Source organism: Physella acuta, unplaced genomic scaffold (assembly GCF_028476545.2).
Source record: "Physella acuta isolate Inbredline_101_S28 unplaced genomic scaffold, ASM2847654v3 ptg000546l, whole genome shotgun sequence".
NCBI lineage: Eukaryota > Metazoa > Mollusca > Gastropoda > Physidae > Physella > Physella acuta.
The window spans coordinates 329,091-350,335 of NW_026732065.1; the positions used below are offsets into that span (position 1 = coordinate 329,091).

General features: G+C 32.1%; 2 protein-coding genes across 2 annotated transcripts; both read left to right on the plus strand.

Annotated features, from left to right (window-relative positions):
• Positions 1–1,455: 1,455 nt before the first annotated feature.
• LOC131946160 (uncharacterized) lies at positions 1,456–6,940 on the plus strand. Its single transcript, XM_059306810.1, has 4 exons — positions 1,456–1,529; positions 2,423–2,590; positions 6,063–6,277; positions 6,875–6,940. The coding sequence occupies exons 2-4, from the start codon at positions 2,429–2,431 to the stop codon at positions 6,927–6,929; spliced, it is 432 nt and encodes a 143-aa protein (XP_059162793.1). The 5' UTR covers positions 1,456–1,529; positions 2,423–2,428; the 3' UTR covers positions 6,930–6,940.
• A 3,242-nt stretch (positions 6,941–10,182) lies between these two features.
• On the plus strand, positions 10,183–13,524 carry LOC131946158 (uncharacterized). Its single transcript, XM_059306808.1, has 4 exons — positions 10,183–10,306; positions 10,585–10,748; positions 12,332–12,546; positions 13,399–13,524. The coding sequence occupies exons 2-4, from the start codon at positions 10,590–10,592 to the stop codon at positions 13,451–13,453; spliced, it is 429 nt and encodes a 142-aa protein (XP_059162791.1). The 5' UTR covers positions 10,183–10,306; positions 10,585–10,589; the 3' UTR covers positions 13,454–13,524.
• Positions 13,525–21,245: the final 7,721 nt, after the last annotated feature.

Here is a 21,245-nt window from a genome sequence, read left to right on the forward strand (position 1 = left end):
AAAGTATATATTTTCTATATAAATTATATAAATTTCATTTCGTTCGGGGGGTGGTAAAAAACTCTGATGGAAGAAACTCTGATCAGTATCACTAATACAATGGGAATGGTGACATTAAAGTAGTCTACGATTACAAATAATATTTAGCACAACTTTAATTTTAATCGCAATACATTTTTCAATAAATGCGTTTCGTTAGCCAATAAATAATTGTTTTACTAATAAATGAATAATTGAAAATATTAGATCAAAATCTTTTATATAAGTTGCAGAGAGGACACCTATCCACGAACAAGGCCATTTTTATTCAATCAGATACATTTATTACTTGCCTGATCTTTGACATAGTTCTAAGTAGTTGATCTGAGCAATCAATGAAACATCTGATGTACGAGTTGTGACAGTTAAGCCCAAGGTCCCGATGTTGAAACGTTATGAGTTTAAACTTGATTTTGGATGAGGTTCGGTAGCTTTTATGGAAACCCAGTTTGATGGGGAAACAAGCGCGGCTATTGTTTCGCGTTAAGATTTTCAATTGGTTTCCACTTTTTTATTGATACAGCCTCTTCTTAGGGTCCATTAGGTACGTTGGAGATGGAGCATGTGGAGGTGTGGTCAGTGGAGCTATTCCATTTAGAAAGACAAGATCTGTCAAGTGAGCTACAGAGTCTGAAATATGGGCAGAGACTGGTCCCTCTCGACTACTGGCCGAGGCTATGTTTGGATTTCCAAAGCACAATCAATAGATGATGTATGTAATGGTCATAGCCCATGAGGTTGCACCAGAATTACCTTCCATTCACCAGGCTGTAGTTGGAATTTTATTGATTTTGAACATTGACCGGCCAACTCGCGAGTTCACCAAAAGTGGACTGTTTCATTGCGAGCAGTGCATTGATAAGCTGGTGTTTAGAAAAGTGTCCTGAACGAATGACTAAACCATCTATCAGTTATCCCCTTTAGTAATGACGTAAATCTTCTGTGTGAGAGAAAATATAGTTGTGTATGTTTTTTTGTGTGTATGTGTGTTTGTAAAGTACATACAGATCCTAGCTGCAGCAACTAAAAAAAACTATCAGTTTCCAAATATCGCAGGATATGATGGCCTACAACTGTATCCGACAACCTTCTTTCTTTAATGAAAAGGCTAAACAATTATTTAAGAAGAAAAGCAAAGGTTGTCAGCTTATGGAAACTCACAACAGAAACTCACACACACACACACAGACATATATATATATATATATATATATATATATATATATATATATATATATATATATATATATATATATATATATATATATATATATATATATATATATATATATATATATGAATTTGGTTTTTTTTTTATGTGTTGCACATTTGTCTGGACTACACGTTCCGTTTATCTATCTCTTGGAGATCGTGCCCAAAAAAATTAGTTTCTACGTCACATATCTTACGGTCACGTGCAAATAACGTGACGACAGATTTGTATAAAAGAAACGATGCTAACGATAAATTTAACGGATTAACACGAACAGGTAAAACTTTTGTTGTTTTTTATTATTTCTCTAACAGTTAACGAGTATAACTTGAATATTTTTGTACGGCAGTTATTTTTTTAGGTTTAAAACCATATAAAACGTTATAAGGTTTAGTCACAGCTGCTATATAGAAAACAGCTGAAAATTTAAATTTTTTAAAATATTAGTTAAGAATCTCATAATGTCTTTCTGTTTCTGTTTGTTTGTCTTCCTATTGTGGGCAATTCATTTGTTTCCATAAACATTCCCATCCGTGACAATGCAAGAATATATAATTTTACTCTAACTTGACATAAGACTAGTAACTAAAACTTAATTAAGAGAGTACCTGAGTCGATAACTAAAGGGGAGGTAACAAGATAAAATATTAGCGATCTATCGTCAGTCAATGGTTAACTGTTTTTTCCCACGTCTAAGTGATTGTTGATATGAGCATCGACCACGGACGATGAAGAGAAAGACAACTGTCTTTTAGACATAGCAAACTTGATAGTAAATATTTGTGTTTGTATTTGCAGAGTCAACTTTAGTCAGAATGAATGATTTTTAAAAAAAAAAGAAACTAAAGCAAAAATCCTTTCTAACAACAAGCTTTTAAATACTGAAAAATAGTTATTAAATATCACTTGATTACTTTTAAAAAATGTAAGAAGATCTCATATTAAATTAAAGAAAGAAAATTTATTTTATATTATAATTTCAATGCATTAAAATCTTATTATTAGAACGGTTTTTATTTGTGCTGTATTCTTTTTCTCCAATATCAAAATACAATTTTTTAATGTTTATATTTATAAACCACATAGTAAAATCTCAAACAAAAATAAATTCTACTTCAAACGTTGTGTTGATTAGCACATAAAACCTAGATATATTGTATTTTATTCCAGAGCAAAATGTCGATCGTCTACCTTATTTTGATCTGCCTGCCGGCCTTGACCATGGCCCAGAACGTGAACTTGAAGCCCTATAACGTCACGGCCGCCGTGCTCTTCTTACAGGTCGACACGAACATGAATAACAACGTGGACAAGACTGAGCTTCACGCCAGTTTCCTGGTGAGTCATGGGGTGTGTATGTGGAGGGGGGGGGTGTTCTAATGTTAATATTTGGAGGGGGTGTTGGGTTAATTTCGTAATGCCGCGGCAGGGAGAGCCTAATAAGAATGTCTGGGGGTGTGGTCAGAGCAGAGGCGTATCCAGGTTTTCGTTGTAGGGGGAGCGAAAAGATAAAAAAGGCGCCGAATTTTTAATACGTTCTATATACGTGTATTATATATATATATATATATATATATATATATATATATATATATATATATATATATATATATATATATATATATATATATATATATATATGTATATATATATATATATATACATATATATATATATATATATATATATATATATATATATATATATATATATATATATATATATATATATATATATAATTACTAGCTGTATGTCATTGCTTCGCTATGATGTAAAATAAATTGAAAGTAGCACTCTGAAGAAATAAGAAAAAACACACAATGTAGGCCGACAAAACAAAAATTGTATCAATCTAAACATATATATATATATATATATATATATATATATATATATATATATATATATATATATATATGTAACTAGCCACAACCGGCTTTTCGCCACACATGTTACTGTTCGGACGGGAGGCTCGACTCCCTCTTGACTTGTTCCTAGGAAAAAAGGAAAGCATGACTGGCTCATACACCGCACTGGAATATGTGAATGAACATATGAGACGAATTAGAGAAATGTACAGGGTGGTACAAGAAAGACTAGAACATGAAGCACGGCGAAGAGAACCGCGGGTACAGACAAAAGACCCGCCACTCCAACTGAACGACAAAGTATTACTGCGTAGCCACCCATTAGGCAGAAACACATGGAAATTCACATACCCATCCCGGAACCATGTCACCATCAACAGCACAGCAGCTATACACAAGTGGAGGATAACTGCAACAATGAGGATCCCGGTCCTCACAGAAGCAGAGAGACAGTAGAACATCAGATAAGTGGTCCGCGGAGAAGTTTGAGGAACAGAAAGAATACGAAATTTTTCGTCAGCAACCATCAATTCTTTCATGGTCGCGCTGAGATGAGAACAGACTGTTCAAAAGCTATAAAAGTGAACTGGTGATGACACCAAACGAAAAAAGGCGGGGGTGGAAGTGAATTCTAGAACTGCTTTGTGTCTGAGGAATATGATGTAGACACATTTGATATGTTGAAATAGGGATAACTGTCAATCTTATACGAATGTGACGACATTGACAGTGAGTGGAACAGTAAATTTTTTTTACGGTGTTGCGTTTGACATTGGAGGAGTGCACCGCCAAGCGTTGTTTGTGGTTGAAAACACACAAAAAAAGGCGGGGGTGGATGTAACTAGTGTAGTTACTAGAGACTATTGATAAGAACGCAATACAGTCTGACGCAACGATGTGGATTGATAACGAACACAAAGCCGCTGCGTAGTTCATAGTTCTGATGCAACGAATGGGAACTATTACGAATACGTGGGATATAATAGGACGGCACGACGATAAGGCGCAGAACCGAGTTGGAAACTGAACTGTGTAGACCTGTTGTGATTTGTGAAAATAGGAACGATGGACACGTGCATTCTGATATGTGAGGACTAGTGAGGACAGTGGGGGTCAGTTGGTTCATTGTATTCTTGTGGAACATTGATGCATTGTTATGTGGAGCATTTCTATTGATTCATGTAATAAAGAGATCAATGTAAACCTGCACTTCCGAGTATCTGTATTGTAGTCGATGTTGTGTGCTGGTCAAAGATAGCACGAGTAAATACACTCGGTAACATTTGGCACTGCAAGTAAATAGACTCGGTAACATATATATATATATATATATATATATATATATATATATATATATATATATATATATATATATATATATACACTACAACCAAAACAATGAACGTAACACAATCTGTTTTGTAATTCTTGTAAAAAAAAATTCTTACATAATAATTCCTGGGAAATTATTTAAGACAAGTGATATAGGGGAAATAATCACTCTCTTAATATAAATATGTATATATCTACACATTTAATTATAAATGTCAAAACAAATAAATAATTACTTTAGAATATAATGAAATTGTTTAACACTATTCGTGTTTACAAAATGTTTTTGTCTATAATCAGAATTTAAGATATCGTCATCATAAATGCTAAAGTATTACAGCATAATGAAAGTTTTTAAAATCAGAGTTGGTATAAAAACACGCTTTTCGATATAATAGAACAACATTCGGAATAACAGCCTACATTTAACTAAATATCCGTTCACTTTAGGTCAATTATCCAACCCAGTGTATACCTAGGTGTGACATTAATGTCGCTCTACACAATTGTGGTGGTGAGGTGTGTAGGGGGGGGAGATAACCAACTCAGAGTGAACATAGCGTTAGTTTTTAGATGACTGTTCTAAACAAACATATATATTACACAAATATATTAAATATATATTACACAAATATATATATTACAGAAATAGATTTAAATAAGTAGCAGTGGTATTATGACAATATTTTTTGTATAAGGGGTCCATGGGGGAGGGGGTTGTAACTGTTTTATATAATTTGTAATCGCAATCACTATCGCCCAAACTGTAAGAATACTACTACTTCATCGTGATGACGTTGTCGACCTTGTCAAAATTTCCACACAACTACGCAGTTTGCTCATAAGTAAATTTAAATAGAGGTGCCACATCAGTTATATTTGTTTCTGTATTGTAATTTTAAAAAAATTAATCACACGATTCAAACTGTATATATTAAGTAATTATGTGTGAAGTTTTATGTATAACTTTTTCTAATTCAATTATTCGTAAGCAAATACATTATACAGTTGCCTTAAACTTAACACTCCTCTTGCCAAGTGGTACTACCGTAGAGGTTTTTTAAACATTGCAATGCATCGTAATGGTTATTTTTAGAGTGGCAAACTGATGCAGCTGTTAATACGTGTTGTAAACGTAGACACTACTAGACTAGTACAATAATGCTTAATTGCTGCATGAATAGAAATCTTGTGATTTACATAGATGTGCCGACCAAAAATATTTTTTTAACAAATATCATTGTTTAAAACTTTGAGTTTAAAAAGTTTCCAAAAAGGCGCCACTTTGCTGAAAATGGCCAGAGGGGGAGCGGCCGCTCCCCCTACTCCCCCCCCCCCCCCCCCTGCGTACGCTACTGGGTCAGAGTGTTTGTTTAAATAAGTAACTTCCGTGGGAGGGGATGCAAAATAGAATGCGTTTGTGGGTGCTTGCGTATATCCGTGCGTTTGAGCGTGTGTATGTGCGTGCGTGTGTGTGTGTTTGTCTATGTGTGTGTGTGTATTTCTGATAGGTAATGTACATAATAACGTGAACGAAGTTGTGTTTCCCATCCCGAAAGTGGGGAAAAACTTTTTTTTTACTATTTCTTGATAATTTTATTTCCCATCAGTCCTACGACACCGACGGCGACGGCAGAATCACCAGACACGAGTACACCACCTACGTGGACGCCCACAGCCCAGCCCTCCACCCCCTGTCCCACGCCCTCTACGACATCTACGACGTGGACGGTGACCACCATCTGGACGAGCACGACTTCGACAACTTTTATGGTTTAATGGACACCGACAACAACGGAATCGTCAGCGATGATGAATTTATCAAGTGAGTTTTTACCTTTCAGTTTTTAAAAAAAAAATCCAATTCTATAAAAAAGAAATTTAAAGATTGAAATATTTTTGGTCAACAAACATTTTAAATAACAGTTTACATTGTCTATCCAACATCTTAAGAGTTTTATATTGTTGCTTATACTTTTTACCCAATAACAATGAATGTTAAATACGTGAATACAATGTGTATCTAGTCCCAATCATGCAGTATATTGGAAATGAGTGGCCGGGAAATAGAGCGTTAAACTGCTAACCCGAATGTCTCGAAATTTTGATCCCGGACTCAAGCCCGTAGAATGCCTCTGAGTCCGCTCAGCTCTGATGGGTACCTGACTCACACTATCATTTATTCCCATGTCATTAAAACATATAAACTCTACGCCGTTGGTCTAATGTGTCTTGGGCACAAAAGGGAAAAGATGATGATTTTTTACATTAAGCATACTATCCATTAAGAGCTTTATTTAAGTAATCGTTTATTCTCTTTATCCAATAGCCGTGAATAAATCTAAAATACATGTTTACAGTGTGTTTCCAAAATCTATCGTGCTTCAAATAATTATTTCCAATTTTCATCCAATCCCCGCAGATACTGGGAGATTCTCTTTGTTGACCTCGAACATCTTCACGGTGGTGGACGCTAAAGAACGCTGACTTTGTTGTCGTTTTTTAGCAATGTGTAGCTAATTACATATTATCTCTTACATAATATGTAAAAATAAAATGGTGTAACATTGTTTTTTATTAAACTAATTATATATGTATAAAAAAATGTGTTTTTATTCAATAAAAGGTCATAATATTTATGCTCTATACAAAGTTTTGTTTTGTTCGCAACCTCCGTATGTTGGTTTGCGGCAAATATTTTTAATCAATTTTGACCCATTCCTAATGAAGCTGATTTCGTTCAAACTTTCTAGATACTTATTCTTTTTTTTTATTTAACTAGAGAGACAATTCGATATAAAAACTACTATATTCTAATTAAACGGATATAACAAAATAAAATACCAGCCAGCCATCAATTGATCAGGGGACCGTCGTGAGTGAACTCTTACTCCACGGTTCGATGATTTCATGAGTCGCGTTGACTTAAAGTAGGGGCTTTTTACTATCTCTTAGAGATACAAGCTTCTGAAGGAGTTTTTACGCAAATATCTTTAGTCTCATTTGTAGTGTTATCCTAAATGAAGGTTTACACTCTTTCAGCCAAGTGAAGTTAGTAGATGCTTTTAGGGAGAGATAAAATAGTTTTTGAAAGATTTGAAACTGAGTGGGGGTAGCAAGATTAAGGAGTAGTCATCGTTTGCTGTCTTCGGTGAATTGCATTTGCTTTCTGGCCCCAGAAAAGCCGCGTACGTTGTGAAAGGACATCTAATCGGCTTTCAGAGATCGAGAGCTGCTGGTGTTTTAATTAAATCTAAGTAGTCTTATGAATTACTGAAAAGTAAGAAAATAAAACACATATTTTTAAAAAAATGTAATTGCAAGTTTTTAAATGCACTGAAATATGGAAATAAAACCAACTTGCTTTCTTTCATAAAAGCTTTGGTCTCTCATGAGATCTTTTAGCAACCAAAACGTACATGAAAAAAGCAGATTAGCTTTATTTTCTTAATATTAATATAATTAATATTTTATTGTAATTGTGAAGTTGTCATAATTACTATTAAACTATTTGGATTTTAGCTTAATAGATACACAATTTAGAAAGTTGTTTGATTTGGGTTATTTTTAATACGTGGCTTTCCTCCACGTTTCCAATCTTATAATCGTGAGTTGATCGTGTAATAAAATGCAAAAAATAACAAAATTTAGTTATGCTTTTTGTCAATATATATATATATAACTTACATAAATTTTAAAATTAAGGAATTATGTAATCAAAATTTTTAAAAGTGTTTTGCTTTTCATTTTTAAAGGGTTCATTGTAGTTGCTGTTCCTGAGATCGTGATGTTTTCCAAAACAAAAATGTAACGCAGTTTTAAATTGTTATCATTTGTCTGTTCCACTAGCTCTATCTCGTCTTATCTTTTTAGAAACATCGTGTTTGTGTTATCTTTACCAGTCAGTTACCTAAAGATACATTATGATGACGTGTCACTATAGCAGAGCGTGTGATGAAAGCAGAGGGTCGGAAATTTGTACTGGTCACGACGGAACCTTGGCTTTCCTAAATTAAAAAAAAAACTAATTATTCTCAATTTAAATAAAAGTAAACAAAAAAGCGTCATAATTTCTGATGGATGTTTTCAGAATTACATAAACAGAAACACTACCAGTACAGTAGAAATGTATAAATAAAAGTATTCTTCCATCACAAGTGGTCTCCCTTCACGAGTTGTCTCTCTTTACTAGTTTTCGCGATTATAAGTTGTCTCCCATTACTGTTCTATAAACTAACAACACATTTTTAAAAAAAACGTTTGTTATATTCCTGTTCTAACTTCTTTTGTGACTAGAATAGCTGCTAAAAAAGTAAATACCAAAACAATCTTTCCAGTCATAATGGTTATTCACAAATGTGTCAGCATTGCCAGGCAGACAATTAATTGTGAGTATCTTCCCTTTAACCTCCAATATAAGATGTACATTTTCGCCTCACGTATTTAACCCATCGCTTTAGCTTCGATGGATGTTACATCCAAGCTATAGATATCCAAATTTGGAAAAAAATAGAATGAAGTTTTGAAATGTATTATTAAAACATAATCTAAAGCATTCGCCTCCATTCTGAGGGTTCCACTTTGGATCTTTGACAGAATAATTCAGAGGGAAAATTTCATACATGTAAAATTAGACACCGTTGTTTACATTATATTTCTTCTTTATCAAACATCTCGTTTTGCATCCGTGTCTTAAAGGTATCCAATGTTTTCGCTTAATGTTGTTGATTTTATTCTATTTTTCTACCTTTAATAATGCGGCATTTCTTAACTATCTGCTCCTTAAAATACTTTTTTTTTTAAACAAGCAAAAAACTTTCTATATAATGTAATATTTCTATATATTATGGTTTGTAAACTTGAGAAACGTCTTTTTATAAGCTTTTTACTTAACTTGCTTCATCTGTCTGTCTATCTGTCTTTCTGTCTGTCGTCATGGATCGAAACTCTCGAACGAGAATTCGATCACTTCTAACTGACCGATTCGTTTAAAACTTGGCATGTGTATCAAGATCCAATGAAAATGGACTTTGACATCAAATTTGACTTAAATGGGTTGCCTTATTAATTTTTAAGAATTAATTAAAATTTCCTAAATAAAGTAGGGGCGCTGCTATGTACGCACATTTTCATGTTCATTGGGTGCGCAATTGTTTTTAGTCATGAAACCCCATTGTATTAGAAAATTTAAAGTACTGAAAAAACATGCATAAAAAGTGCTTTAATATTTTTTTAATAATGCATTAAAAAGTAGAAAATAAATTATTTTCTGTAAATATTGAATAATAAACTACTATTTAAATAACTTTTCTTTCTTGTTATTTAAACAACTGTTGATTATTCAACATTTACAGAAAATAATTTAATTCATAATCTCAGTGCAGTATTAAATAAAAGATGGTTATTAAAACGTTCTCATTGCATTCTATTTTTATTTTTGATCTAGCACACTGATTGGAAAAAAAAAATATTTTATCACCGTACATTTTTTTGACAGCAAAAAATCAGCTTAGGGACAAAAGAGTACCCGTATTCGTAAAGGCATCCATTCATCTTAATATATGCGAGAATTAATACACCACACCCGGTTATAGAATAGGTCCACTAGCGAAATGAAAATTCTTAAACTTCAGCGAAGGTCATTTGATTACTTTAAATGATAGTCATTTAAAAATACCTGGTTTATCTGACAGTCCTTTTGTGCAAGATCATGTAGCCGATCATGTGACATTCAGTGTCGACGGCTTTTCTATAAAAGAACCGAAACAAAATAAACATTTTAAAATTTAGCAAAGTTACGACACACGATTTTTTGTTGATATTCTTAAACTTGTCTGGTAAAATAATTTAGAAGGTAAACAATAAGTTATTATTACGTGTTTGTGTTTATAGATAAAGGTAAATACAATACTCACACAATTATATATATATATATATATATATATATATATATATATATATATATATATATATATGTAGGCCTATATATATATATATATATGTAGGCCTATATATATATATATATATATATATATATATATATATATATATATATATATATATATATATATATATATATATATATATATATATATATAAAATTTTTCATATTTCATATACCCATATTTTCAGTCAACATGTCCATTGTTTACATAATTTTGTTATGCCTACCGGCCCTGAGCTTGGCTCAGCTCAACTTAAAGCCCTATAACGAGACGGCCGCAAGTCTTTTCCGGCAAACGGACACAAACATGGACCACAACGTGGATAAGGCTGAACTGCACGCCAGTTTCATGGTGAGTTTTCAACATCTGACAGGACGCGTACTATGTCAAGGCATTAATATCCGTCATCACGGAACTACCCCCCTCCCCTCCACCCACCGCATTAACAACTTTTGGGAAAAAAAATTCTTAAAAAACGTTTTAATAACAAGCTTTTATGTTATAATGCACTAAAAAGTAGAAAAAAAATTATACACTACTATTTAAATAACTAAAAAAAGCGTGGTTCTCTTCCTAGATATTAGTAAAGGTATCCGATAGGTACTCAAATGACCCACGCTTTTCTTTATAGTTATTTAAATAGTAGTGTATAATTTATTTTCTACTTTTTTAGTGCATTATCACATAAACGCTTGCTTTTTATGAAATTATTTCTCAGTACTTTAAAATTATCATTTACAATAGAGCTGCATGACTAAAAACCATGGTGCACCTAATGAACGTGATAACGCGTGTATAATAATACAGTATAGATGGATGAGACAGTCTACAAATTTAGACAAAAATGTAATTAATTCATAATAAATTCATTACGAATCCAATTAAGTCAAATTTAATGTCAGATTGCATTGTCTTCATGTCTTGACCCACGTGCCAACTTTGAACTGGATCTGCGCGAAATTTCACTTGGCCGTTTCGATCTAGACAGAGAAAGCAATTTAAATAAAAGCTTGTAAAACAATTTCATAAAAAACATTTTAATAACAAGCTTTTATGTAATAATTCACTAAAAAAGCGTGGGTCATTTTAGTATCTATTGGATACCTTTACTAATATTTCGGAGGAGACCCACGCTTTTCTTTATAGTAATTTAAATAGTAGTGTACAATTTATTTTCTACTTTCTAGTGCATTATTACATAAAAGATCGTTATTAAAACGTTTTATATGAATTTTTTTTTAGTACTTTACATGTTTTATTTACACTGGATGTGCATGACTAAAAACCATTGCTCACCTATTGAACGTGGTGACGCGTGACTAATAGCGCGGAATAGTTTGATGAGACAACATACTAATTTGGACACAATTTTAATTAATTGATAAAAAATTAATCAGGCAACCAATTAAGTCAAATTTAATGTCATGTTGTATTGTCTTTATGTTTTCACCCACGTACCATCCACGAACCGTATCTGTCAGTTAGAAGTGCCCGAAATTATGCTCGGGCGTTATGATCTAGACAAGGAAAGCAAGTTATATAAAAGCTTGTACAAATCAATTATCCCCTGTTATTAACTATTCTTAATTTTAAAGTTGGACGGGATTTCATTGTACACAAATTATAACGTCTCAACGCCGTATCGACCGGTTGACTCCGATTTCATCCTACCTTTCTTCTCTGATTTGCTTCCATTGCCTTTGTCCATCCAAGAAACCAAAAATACAAAAGAGCGAGGAGTTCTTTGATTTTTAAGGTTTCTCTCTTAGTGTTTGTTTTCAGCATTTGAGCCTCATCTACCCGGGAGTTAAACATTGTGACTTTTCGGTTAGGCAGCCATGAGCTTTACCAACCTAACGATAACGACACCGGCACTTTAAAATAAATCGATACTGATATATTCATCGAATACGCCCTCCACGTTTCTTCCTCAGGGCTATGATACCGACGGCGACGGCAGAATCACCAGACACGAGTACACCAGCTACGTGGACACCCACGTCCCCGCCCTCAGCCCCCTGTCCCACGCCCTCTACGACATCTACGACGTGGACGGTGATCACCATCTGGATGAGCACGACTTTGTCAACTTCTTCAGCCTGATAGACGGCAACGGCAACGGTATCGTCAGTGAAGCGGAATTTATCAGGTGGGGGGTCAAATGTCACTTAATATTTTTAGATGCCTTATTAACATCATAATAAATTATTGCGTATTTTATTTTATTTTTTTTTTTTTATTTAATTTAATTTAATTTAATTTAATTTAATTTAATTTTATTTTATTTTATTTTATTTTATTTTATTTTATTTTATTTTATTTTATTTTATTTTATTTTATTTTATTTTATTTTATTTTATTTTATTTATTTTATTTTATTTTATTTTATTTTATTTTATTTTATTTTATTTTATTTTATTTTATTTTATTTTATTTTATTTTATTTTATTTTATTTTATTTTATTTTATTTTATTTTATTTTATTTTATTTTATTTTATTTTATTTTATTTTATTTTATTTTATTTTATTTTATTTTATTTTATTTTATTTTATTTTACTTTACTTTACTTTACTTTACTTTACTTTACTTTACTTTACTTTATTTTATTTTATTTTATTTTATTTTTTTTTATTTTATTTTATTTTATTTTTTTTTATTTTATTTTATTTTATTTTATTTTATTTTATTTTATTTTATTTATTTATTTATTTACTTATATATATATATATATATATATATATATATATATATATATATATATATATATATATATATATATAACTTTTATATATAGGTATATATATATATATATACCTATATATTGAGAGAGGTGAATAGAGAGAAAGAATTAGACTTGTTGACATGCTGACGTACACTAGAATCTGTGTAGCTGGTATGAGAGTCACTATGTTGTACATAGCTTGTACATACAGTACGATTCAGCAAGTCTCTAACAAGCCTATTGAACTGTTCATACTAAAGCCTTTCCGTGTCGCCAGGTACTGGGAGATCCTGTTCACTGACCTGGAACATCTACATGGGGGCGGACGCTAATGTTGCCTTCAATTAACTTTACATCGAGTGTACTGTTCTTTCTCTCTTGCACGTGAGTCCGTACATTCGGATATCTGTAGATAATTTACGATTGTCAATAAAGTTGTACAAAGTTGTAGATCATTGTTTGTGTCGTTTGTTTGTATAATTAAAACAGTGCTGAGAATAACATGTTATGTTTTTTGGACAATATTTCAGGTTTAAATTTAAAGAAACACATCTGCCATCGACCTATCTATTCCTATTATAAAACAAAATCTGTCGACAAAACGTTTTTTTTTTTTTTCGATTTTTTTTTTTTTAATCATATTTTTTTTTCTAGATAAGGTTTTAAAAGTCAGTCATGTTTTAAACTAGAATAAATCATGTCGTATGAACATGACACGACATTGCTATCTGTGATTTCATTTTTTTTCTTTTAAAAAAAAAATCGATGCAGCTGTTGGTTTTATTCAGATAGAATTTATGCACGAAATGTTTGCTTTTAGTCTTTTTGAAATGCAACATAGAAATAACTAGCAATTAAATCTCTATTAAATCAATTTTGTTGCACGTTGAATTCTGAAACCTCTTGATATATATATATAGAACGACTTACCATCTATCAAATGTATATATGTCCACAATCTCTACGGTCCGTCATACTATAATAAAGCACAACTTGATTTGGAATGCTCTTATCTTTAGGTATTTTCCTGCAACTAACAACAATGTCAAGTTTCTAGAAAGACGCTTTAGATATTTTTAAAATTGTGTGCGGTGTTATTAAAAACAATGTGGTTATGAAAACTTTATTGAGAGGTTTGTGTCACTTGTTACTCCTAACAATTTCATGTATTTGTCGTTTTAGTATTTTTGGTAACTAAACAAAAATTTTAAAAGCCTAAACAAAAGTTTAAATTGTAATACTAAAAATGCAAAAAAAAACGGCATTACTAGGTCATTTGGTTTTTAAAAAATACAATTTATTTAAATATTAAATCGGTAAAGCTTTGAAGACAAAATACAACGAAATGTGGTTTTTAAAAGATAGTCAAAGAGTATCTGTACAGCAAATCAATGTTGTTCCTATGAAAGTGAAACTTCAGTTTATAATTTAAGCTTGATGAAACTAAATAGAAACGTAACCTTAAAAGTTAAATTATTTTCAAATTATCAACATTTGCACTTTTATAACATTGATTATTAAAATATTAAAAATTCTGAAAATTCTCTTAGGCTTAAGTTTTTCTATCCATGTCAACAATTATTATGGAAGGAATTTTGTCAACTAATGTATGCCTATTTAAATTACTCAATATATAAAGATGTAACTAGATTCAACACATATCTAGTTCACCCATTCAAGAAAATATTTTTTCTCATAGACCATACTAAACGACACCTTAACATCAGCTGATCATCTTTTCGTGACCAAGCCACATAGAGCAGATGAAGTAGAGTTCATCTATTTTCATGACCTCTGACATAGAGTGGTCATGCATTATACCCAGCCACTTTTGTCTCTCTAACGAAAGTCAGGTACTCACTAGAGCTGGGTGAACTTAGGGACGCACTACAGACTCGAGCCCGGGATCCGAACTCGAGGCTTTCGAGTTAGTAGTCTAGCGCTAGACCACACTGTCCTTATACCTTGACAAGAGCGACAGATATTGAATAAAAACTAATGCATGGATACCTTGAAGACGACACTAGTAAACTGGATTCCATTTTATCGGAATTTTTTTTTCTCTGGACGATAAGATTTAAAAGGTTAATGACCAGGAGAAAATGTTGAATGATCAGAAAATTAAAAAAACATCACTGATATTAATTGGAATTGTAACTATTTTGATGTTTTAAAAAGAAATATATTGCTAGGTTTAGTTTTCCAACCAAGCATTTTACATTCAACCATAGTTGTCAAGTTCACAATAGGTACAATATGTTCGATCAAGCTTCAAGTAAAATTATTGTATTAGTGTTTTAAAACAAAAGTAGATAAATATAATAGATAAAACATTTAACCCTTGTGGATCGTTTGGGGCATCACAGCTTTGAGTGGTGTGTCTAGGGGTACATGTTCGACCACAGCCGGATGCTTCGATCTATTGGCTCGTCTTGGTCACGAACACATGGCCGTTGAAGTTCATCTAGGAATTCTTGCAGCCTGGCCGGTGAACTTTACTAGAAGGCCAATCGCCCAGTGATGCCGTGTTAGCATCGGTTGTTTGATTTTGTAGTTTACTCTCCTAGATGTTAATTGCTATCCTTTGCATCACTTACCAGCAGAGATCGAACTCGAGACTTACTGTTTAACAACCATGAGCTTTGCCAACCCGACCACACTGGAGTCATTAATTAATCGATCAGGATATTTTTAGTCACTAATCAAACCATCCGGACCATAATATTCGTCAATCATTTTGGTTAACTGATCAACTCAATCAAGCTATGTTGACATTCAGGTTTACTGATCAAGTTAATCAAGTTATGCTGACATTTAGGTTAACTGTTAAATTCATTTTTTTCATACACCTGTCGCCTCTATTCGGCCACCCATCGTAGATCTATCTCATTGATCGTGGAATAGACAGCCTGTTTTTCCTCGAGTCCACTCATATAGAAGCAGGGATTGCAACACTACAAAGTTCTTGATTCTCTGTCTTTCATTTTTGTGCCCATAGACTTTATCCCTAAGGTGTCTCAAACACACGAACAGAGTTTCTTCCAATCATCTCTTCCGGAGGGGGGGGGGCGGAAAATGTCTACCCCCCCCCCCCCCCCCAAAGAAATGAAATTTATATAATTTATATAGAAAATATATACTTTTAACAGTGTCTGTCCGCCCACCCCCACCCCCCCAAACAAAGTCTACCGCCCCCCCCCCCCGGCAATTTCAAGTGCCCCCCCCCCCCCCCTCGGAGAAAAAAAGTCTGGAAGAAACACTGCACACGAAGGAGTCTCTTTTCAATATGGATGAAGAGTTATTGATCTCAAGTCAAGTGTAGCTCCAGATGTTGTTGTGATAAAGTTCCTAAGAAGAATGAAATTTTAAAAATAAATTAATTGAGATAATTATTTTTTTTTAAAAAATGCACTCATGCTTTTTTTTTAACCATCAACCATCAATACAGCGTTTGGCCTAAACCGTAGCTTGTCTGGCTAACAGCTAAATCCAAAAAAAAATGTATAAGAGCACATATATAGTAATAATACATAAATTGAATGATACATGAATGGAATGGGTTATTAGACAAAAAAAATATATCGGTGAGTTTTTTCATATGTCTGCCATAAATCAATTTAAATGTTTAATTGTATTATAGACATAAAGTTTCAAAAACTTTTTTTTTCTATTTTACTTTAAAATAAAAATGTTTTAGAAATTATTTAAAATATTTTTTAAAACATGTGGTCTAAGGGAGACTACAATGAAAACTCAAAAGAGGAAACAATTTTTCTACACGTGTGGTCTAAGGTATGTAATCCAGTTTTTATGCTATTGTTTAGACTTTTTCTGTTTACCTCCCTTTTTTTAATTTTTTTTTTTTTTTTTTTTTACGATAATATTTAAAATTACGTTATTACAAGAAAAAATAAACTACGATAATTTGAATTATAATTCTTTTTTAAATTCAGTATAGTTAAATTTAATATACCTTTAAATTTATCTCAAATAATTGAGGTTTTAGCAATCTACAGAAAAAAATTCATTGAGAATCTAGCTTTATTAACTTCGTAATGTAATAAAAATAAACTATAAAAGATAATTAAAATATAGAAAAATGCAGTTAATTTACATTAAAGTTGTTTTATTATTTAATCATTTAATGAACACAAAATAGGCATATATCTTTCTTTTTAATTATGGTTTAATAGCTTACCTAAACCAGCATTAAAATTGGCATGAAAAAAAGATCAAATGTTTTAATACTGTAGTTCAGCAGCAGATTTAGGGGGCGGGGGCTGAGAGGGCTGCAGCCAGAGGCCCCGGATGTTTAGGGCTGGGGGGGGGGGGGGGGGCAAAACAATTTGCCTTGTGCAAATCATAGTTAATTTCATTTTATAGCGTGATTGTTTGTTTTTATATAAACCAATGTTTTAATGTTTTCATCAACAGCTCATTACCTTTTTCTTTCGAAATATCAAACTTAAGTATAAACACAAGCTAAAACCTCCTGCCCAGATATTGTTTATATAAAGCCGACGTTCCCTAAATCAACATAGTGCGGACCAGGGATCAATAATGACAAGAAAATTAGTTGGGTGGTTTAAAACATTCTTTTTTTACTTTCTCGTATATACGAAGTATAGAGAAAGTATTGTAATCGTGCACAAAAATCACTTGAAATTTTAACAATTTTCACCGTATTACACCTCAGTCCTTCATCACATCCGAAGTATAGAGGACTTATTTTAATCGGGCAAAAATTATCAATCCAGATTTATCAAAATTAAGAGGTTTTATGCGTAATCCAGTCTGAAACACTGGGCTTTGCAATTCTGTCCGTATGTCTGTGTGTGTGTGTGTCTGTCCGTGTGTAAACACGATAACTTGAGTACCGTTACAGCTAGGTTGATGAAATTTCATATATAAGTATTTTATCAAAATCGTAGATCCGTATCAACTTTTGAGCGATTTCCGATAACCGGAAGTGGTACTTTTTCTACTTTGAATTTTTCAAAAGCCTATAACTTGAGTACTATTTCAGATAGATAAATGAAATTTCACTTGTAAGTAAACGATCTAATTCTCTACCTTCTGTTAAATTTTGAGTAATTTCCATTGACCGGAAGTAGTAATTAACGCTACTTCCGATTTCTCAAAAAACTAATGTAAATTTTTAAAGTACTAATAATATTGCGCACTATTATGCACTTTTTTAATTTAGCATTCACTTGATGTGCAATTCTTTTGTCTACGAGATTTTATTCTATTTTTAAAACTTTAAGTATTTAAAATGGATTAAAAATCATGTCGCCCGAGTTCCCATCCCTGTTGTTTTATATAAGAATATTCGAGAAAGTTTAGGGGAGATCACTCCCGGTTTTTTTTTTTTTTTTTACAATTTTTACATTTTTACTTTCTCGTATATACGAAGTATAGAGAAAGTCTTGTAATCGTGCAAAAAGAAAAATCGAGATTTTTGCAAATCACGACGTTTTACATCTCACTGATACGGAAAAACATAATTTTGCAATCTTGTCCGTATGTCTGTGTGTCTGTGTGTGTGTGTGTGTGTGTGTGTGTCCGTGTGTAAACACGATGACTTGAGTACCGTTACAGCTAGGTTGATGAAATTTCATATATAAGTATTTTATCAAAATCGTAGATCCGTATCAACTTTTGAGCGATTTCCGATAACCGGAAGTGGTACTTTTTCTACTTTGAAATTTTCAAAAGCCTATAACTTGAGTACTATTTCAGATAGATAAATGAAATTTGATATGTAAGTAAAAGATCTAATTCTCTACCTTCTGTCAAATTTTGAGTAATTTCCTTTGACCGGAAGTACTTATTTACGCTATTTCCGATTTCTCAAAAAACGCATGTAAATTTATAAAGTACTAATAAGATTGCGCACTATTATGCACATCTTTATTTAGCGTTCACTTGGTGTGCATTACTTTTTTCTACGAGATTATATTCTATTTTTAAAAATTTGAGTAATTAAAATGGATTAAAAATTATGTCTAGAAGTCTAGACTCTATATCCCGAGTTGCCATCTTCATAGTGTTATATTAGAATATTCGAGAAAGTTTAGGGGAGATCACTCCCGGTTTATTTTTATTTTCTGTCTTTTTGCTTTCTCGTATATATGAAGTATAGAGAAAGTCTTGTAATCGTGCAAAAAAAAATCGAGATTTTTGCAAATCTCGACGTTTTACACCTCACTGATACGGAAAAACATAATTTTGCAATCTTGTCCGTATGTCTGTGTGTCTGTCTGTATGTCTGTGTGTGTGTGTGTGTGTGTGTGTGTGTGTGTGTGTGTCCGTGTGTAAACACGATAACTTGAGTACCGTTACAGCTAGGTTGATGAAATTTCATATATAAGTATTTTATCAAAATCGTAGATCCGTATCAACTTTTGAGCGATTTCCGATAACCGGAAGTGGTACTTTTCCTACTTTGAATTTTTCAAAAGCCTATAACTTGAGTACTATTTCAGATAGATAAATGAAACTTCACATGTAAGTAAAAGATCTAATTCTCTACCTTCTGTTACATTTTGAGTAATTTCCGTTGACCGGAAGTAGTAATTTACGCTACTTCCGATTTCTCAAAAAACTAATGTAAATTTTAAAAGTACTAATAATAATATTACGCACTATTATGCGCTTTTTTATTTGGCGTTCACTTGATGTGCAATTAATTTGTCTACGAGATTTTATTCTATTTTTAAAACTTTAAGTATTTAAAATGGATTAAAAATCATGTCTATAGCCCGAGTTCCCATCCCCTGTTATTTTATATAAGAATATTCGAGAAAGTTTAGGGGAGATCCCTCCTGGTTTATTATATCCTATTTTGGAATACTTGCGTATTTTCACTAGCATTTGTTTACATATTGTTTATATAATTTTTACCTATTGTTTAACCTTTTTCATTTAAATATAATTAGAAAAACAGTGTCATATATAACAAATTACTATTTTGTTAACGGATTATAGTAGTTTTATTTTTAAAAAAAGAATTGTTTTTATTTGTATTATCTTTTATTTATTTTTTAAAGTGCTCTAATATTTTTCTCATACATTTTTACTAATTTAAATTGTCATATAAAGGTTTTCATTTCTGCTTGTTAGTTTAATTCTCTTACATTGCTCTTTATTACCATTTTGTTATTAATTTTATTTATAAAATAATATAAAATATTTTTATTATATATAAAACTATATTTTTCCCAAGCTAAAAATGTTATTAATTATTTGCCTAATTCTCTTTCCATCACAGAAAAACAAATTTAAAAAAAAAAGATATGCTTATTCGTTGAAGGGAAATACGCACTGCATTTACTTGATTACCTACCTTTCACCAAAATGTCATTGCCAGTTTTTAATGTCATTTCTCGCTATATATTGTTTATTGTTGTCAGCATTACTCTTTACCATCAGGGTACTTGGGACTGTAGCTATATTTGTTGGACATCTAAGACGCGTTCAGAGATTCACACAGAATAAAAGCGGTGAGTCAGTATAGTCCTACCCTGTAAAAACATCCAGCTATTTGAAAACTCTATCTATGACATTTGATATTGCTGTGATTCATACAGCGGCGTCGCTAGGTCAGGTGTCACCCGGTGTGGAAACCTCATGGTGTCACCCCCCCCCCACCCCCCCCCCCCCCCACCCCCCACCCCTTCCCCGATTATTAAACAACCTGGAATTGTTTTTTAAATGAACAACTAGGGACATGTGCAACGTTTTATAATGACGTAACGAAGGGGTGACAAATCCAATTACGTAAGCTTGGTTTTTTTATTTTTTATATTGTTTGGTTATTTCCCATTTTAATGTGAATTGTATGTAAATATCCATCGACGAACTCCGTGAAAAAATAAGAGACAAAGTTTTATTTCCGCTGCTTAAGGGTCGAATATAAATAAATATACAATTTCTAAAACGGCGGTTGTAATCTACGCATAAACAGTATAATTTCTTTAGAAATGTGTGGTTATATTTGGAAAAAAATAAATAAAAATAAACAATCCACTTTCAATTCAGTTTCTAACTAGGGGAAGTAATCTATTTCCAATATGACCTGAGTAGTCTCTCTTTGCCTTTATTCTTTATCTCGCACTACTT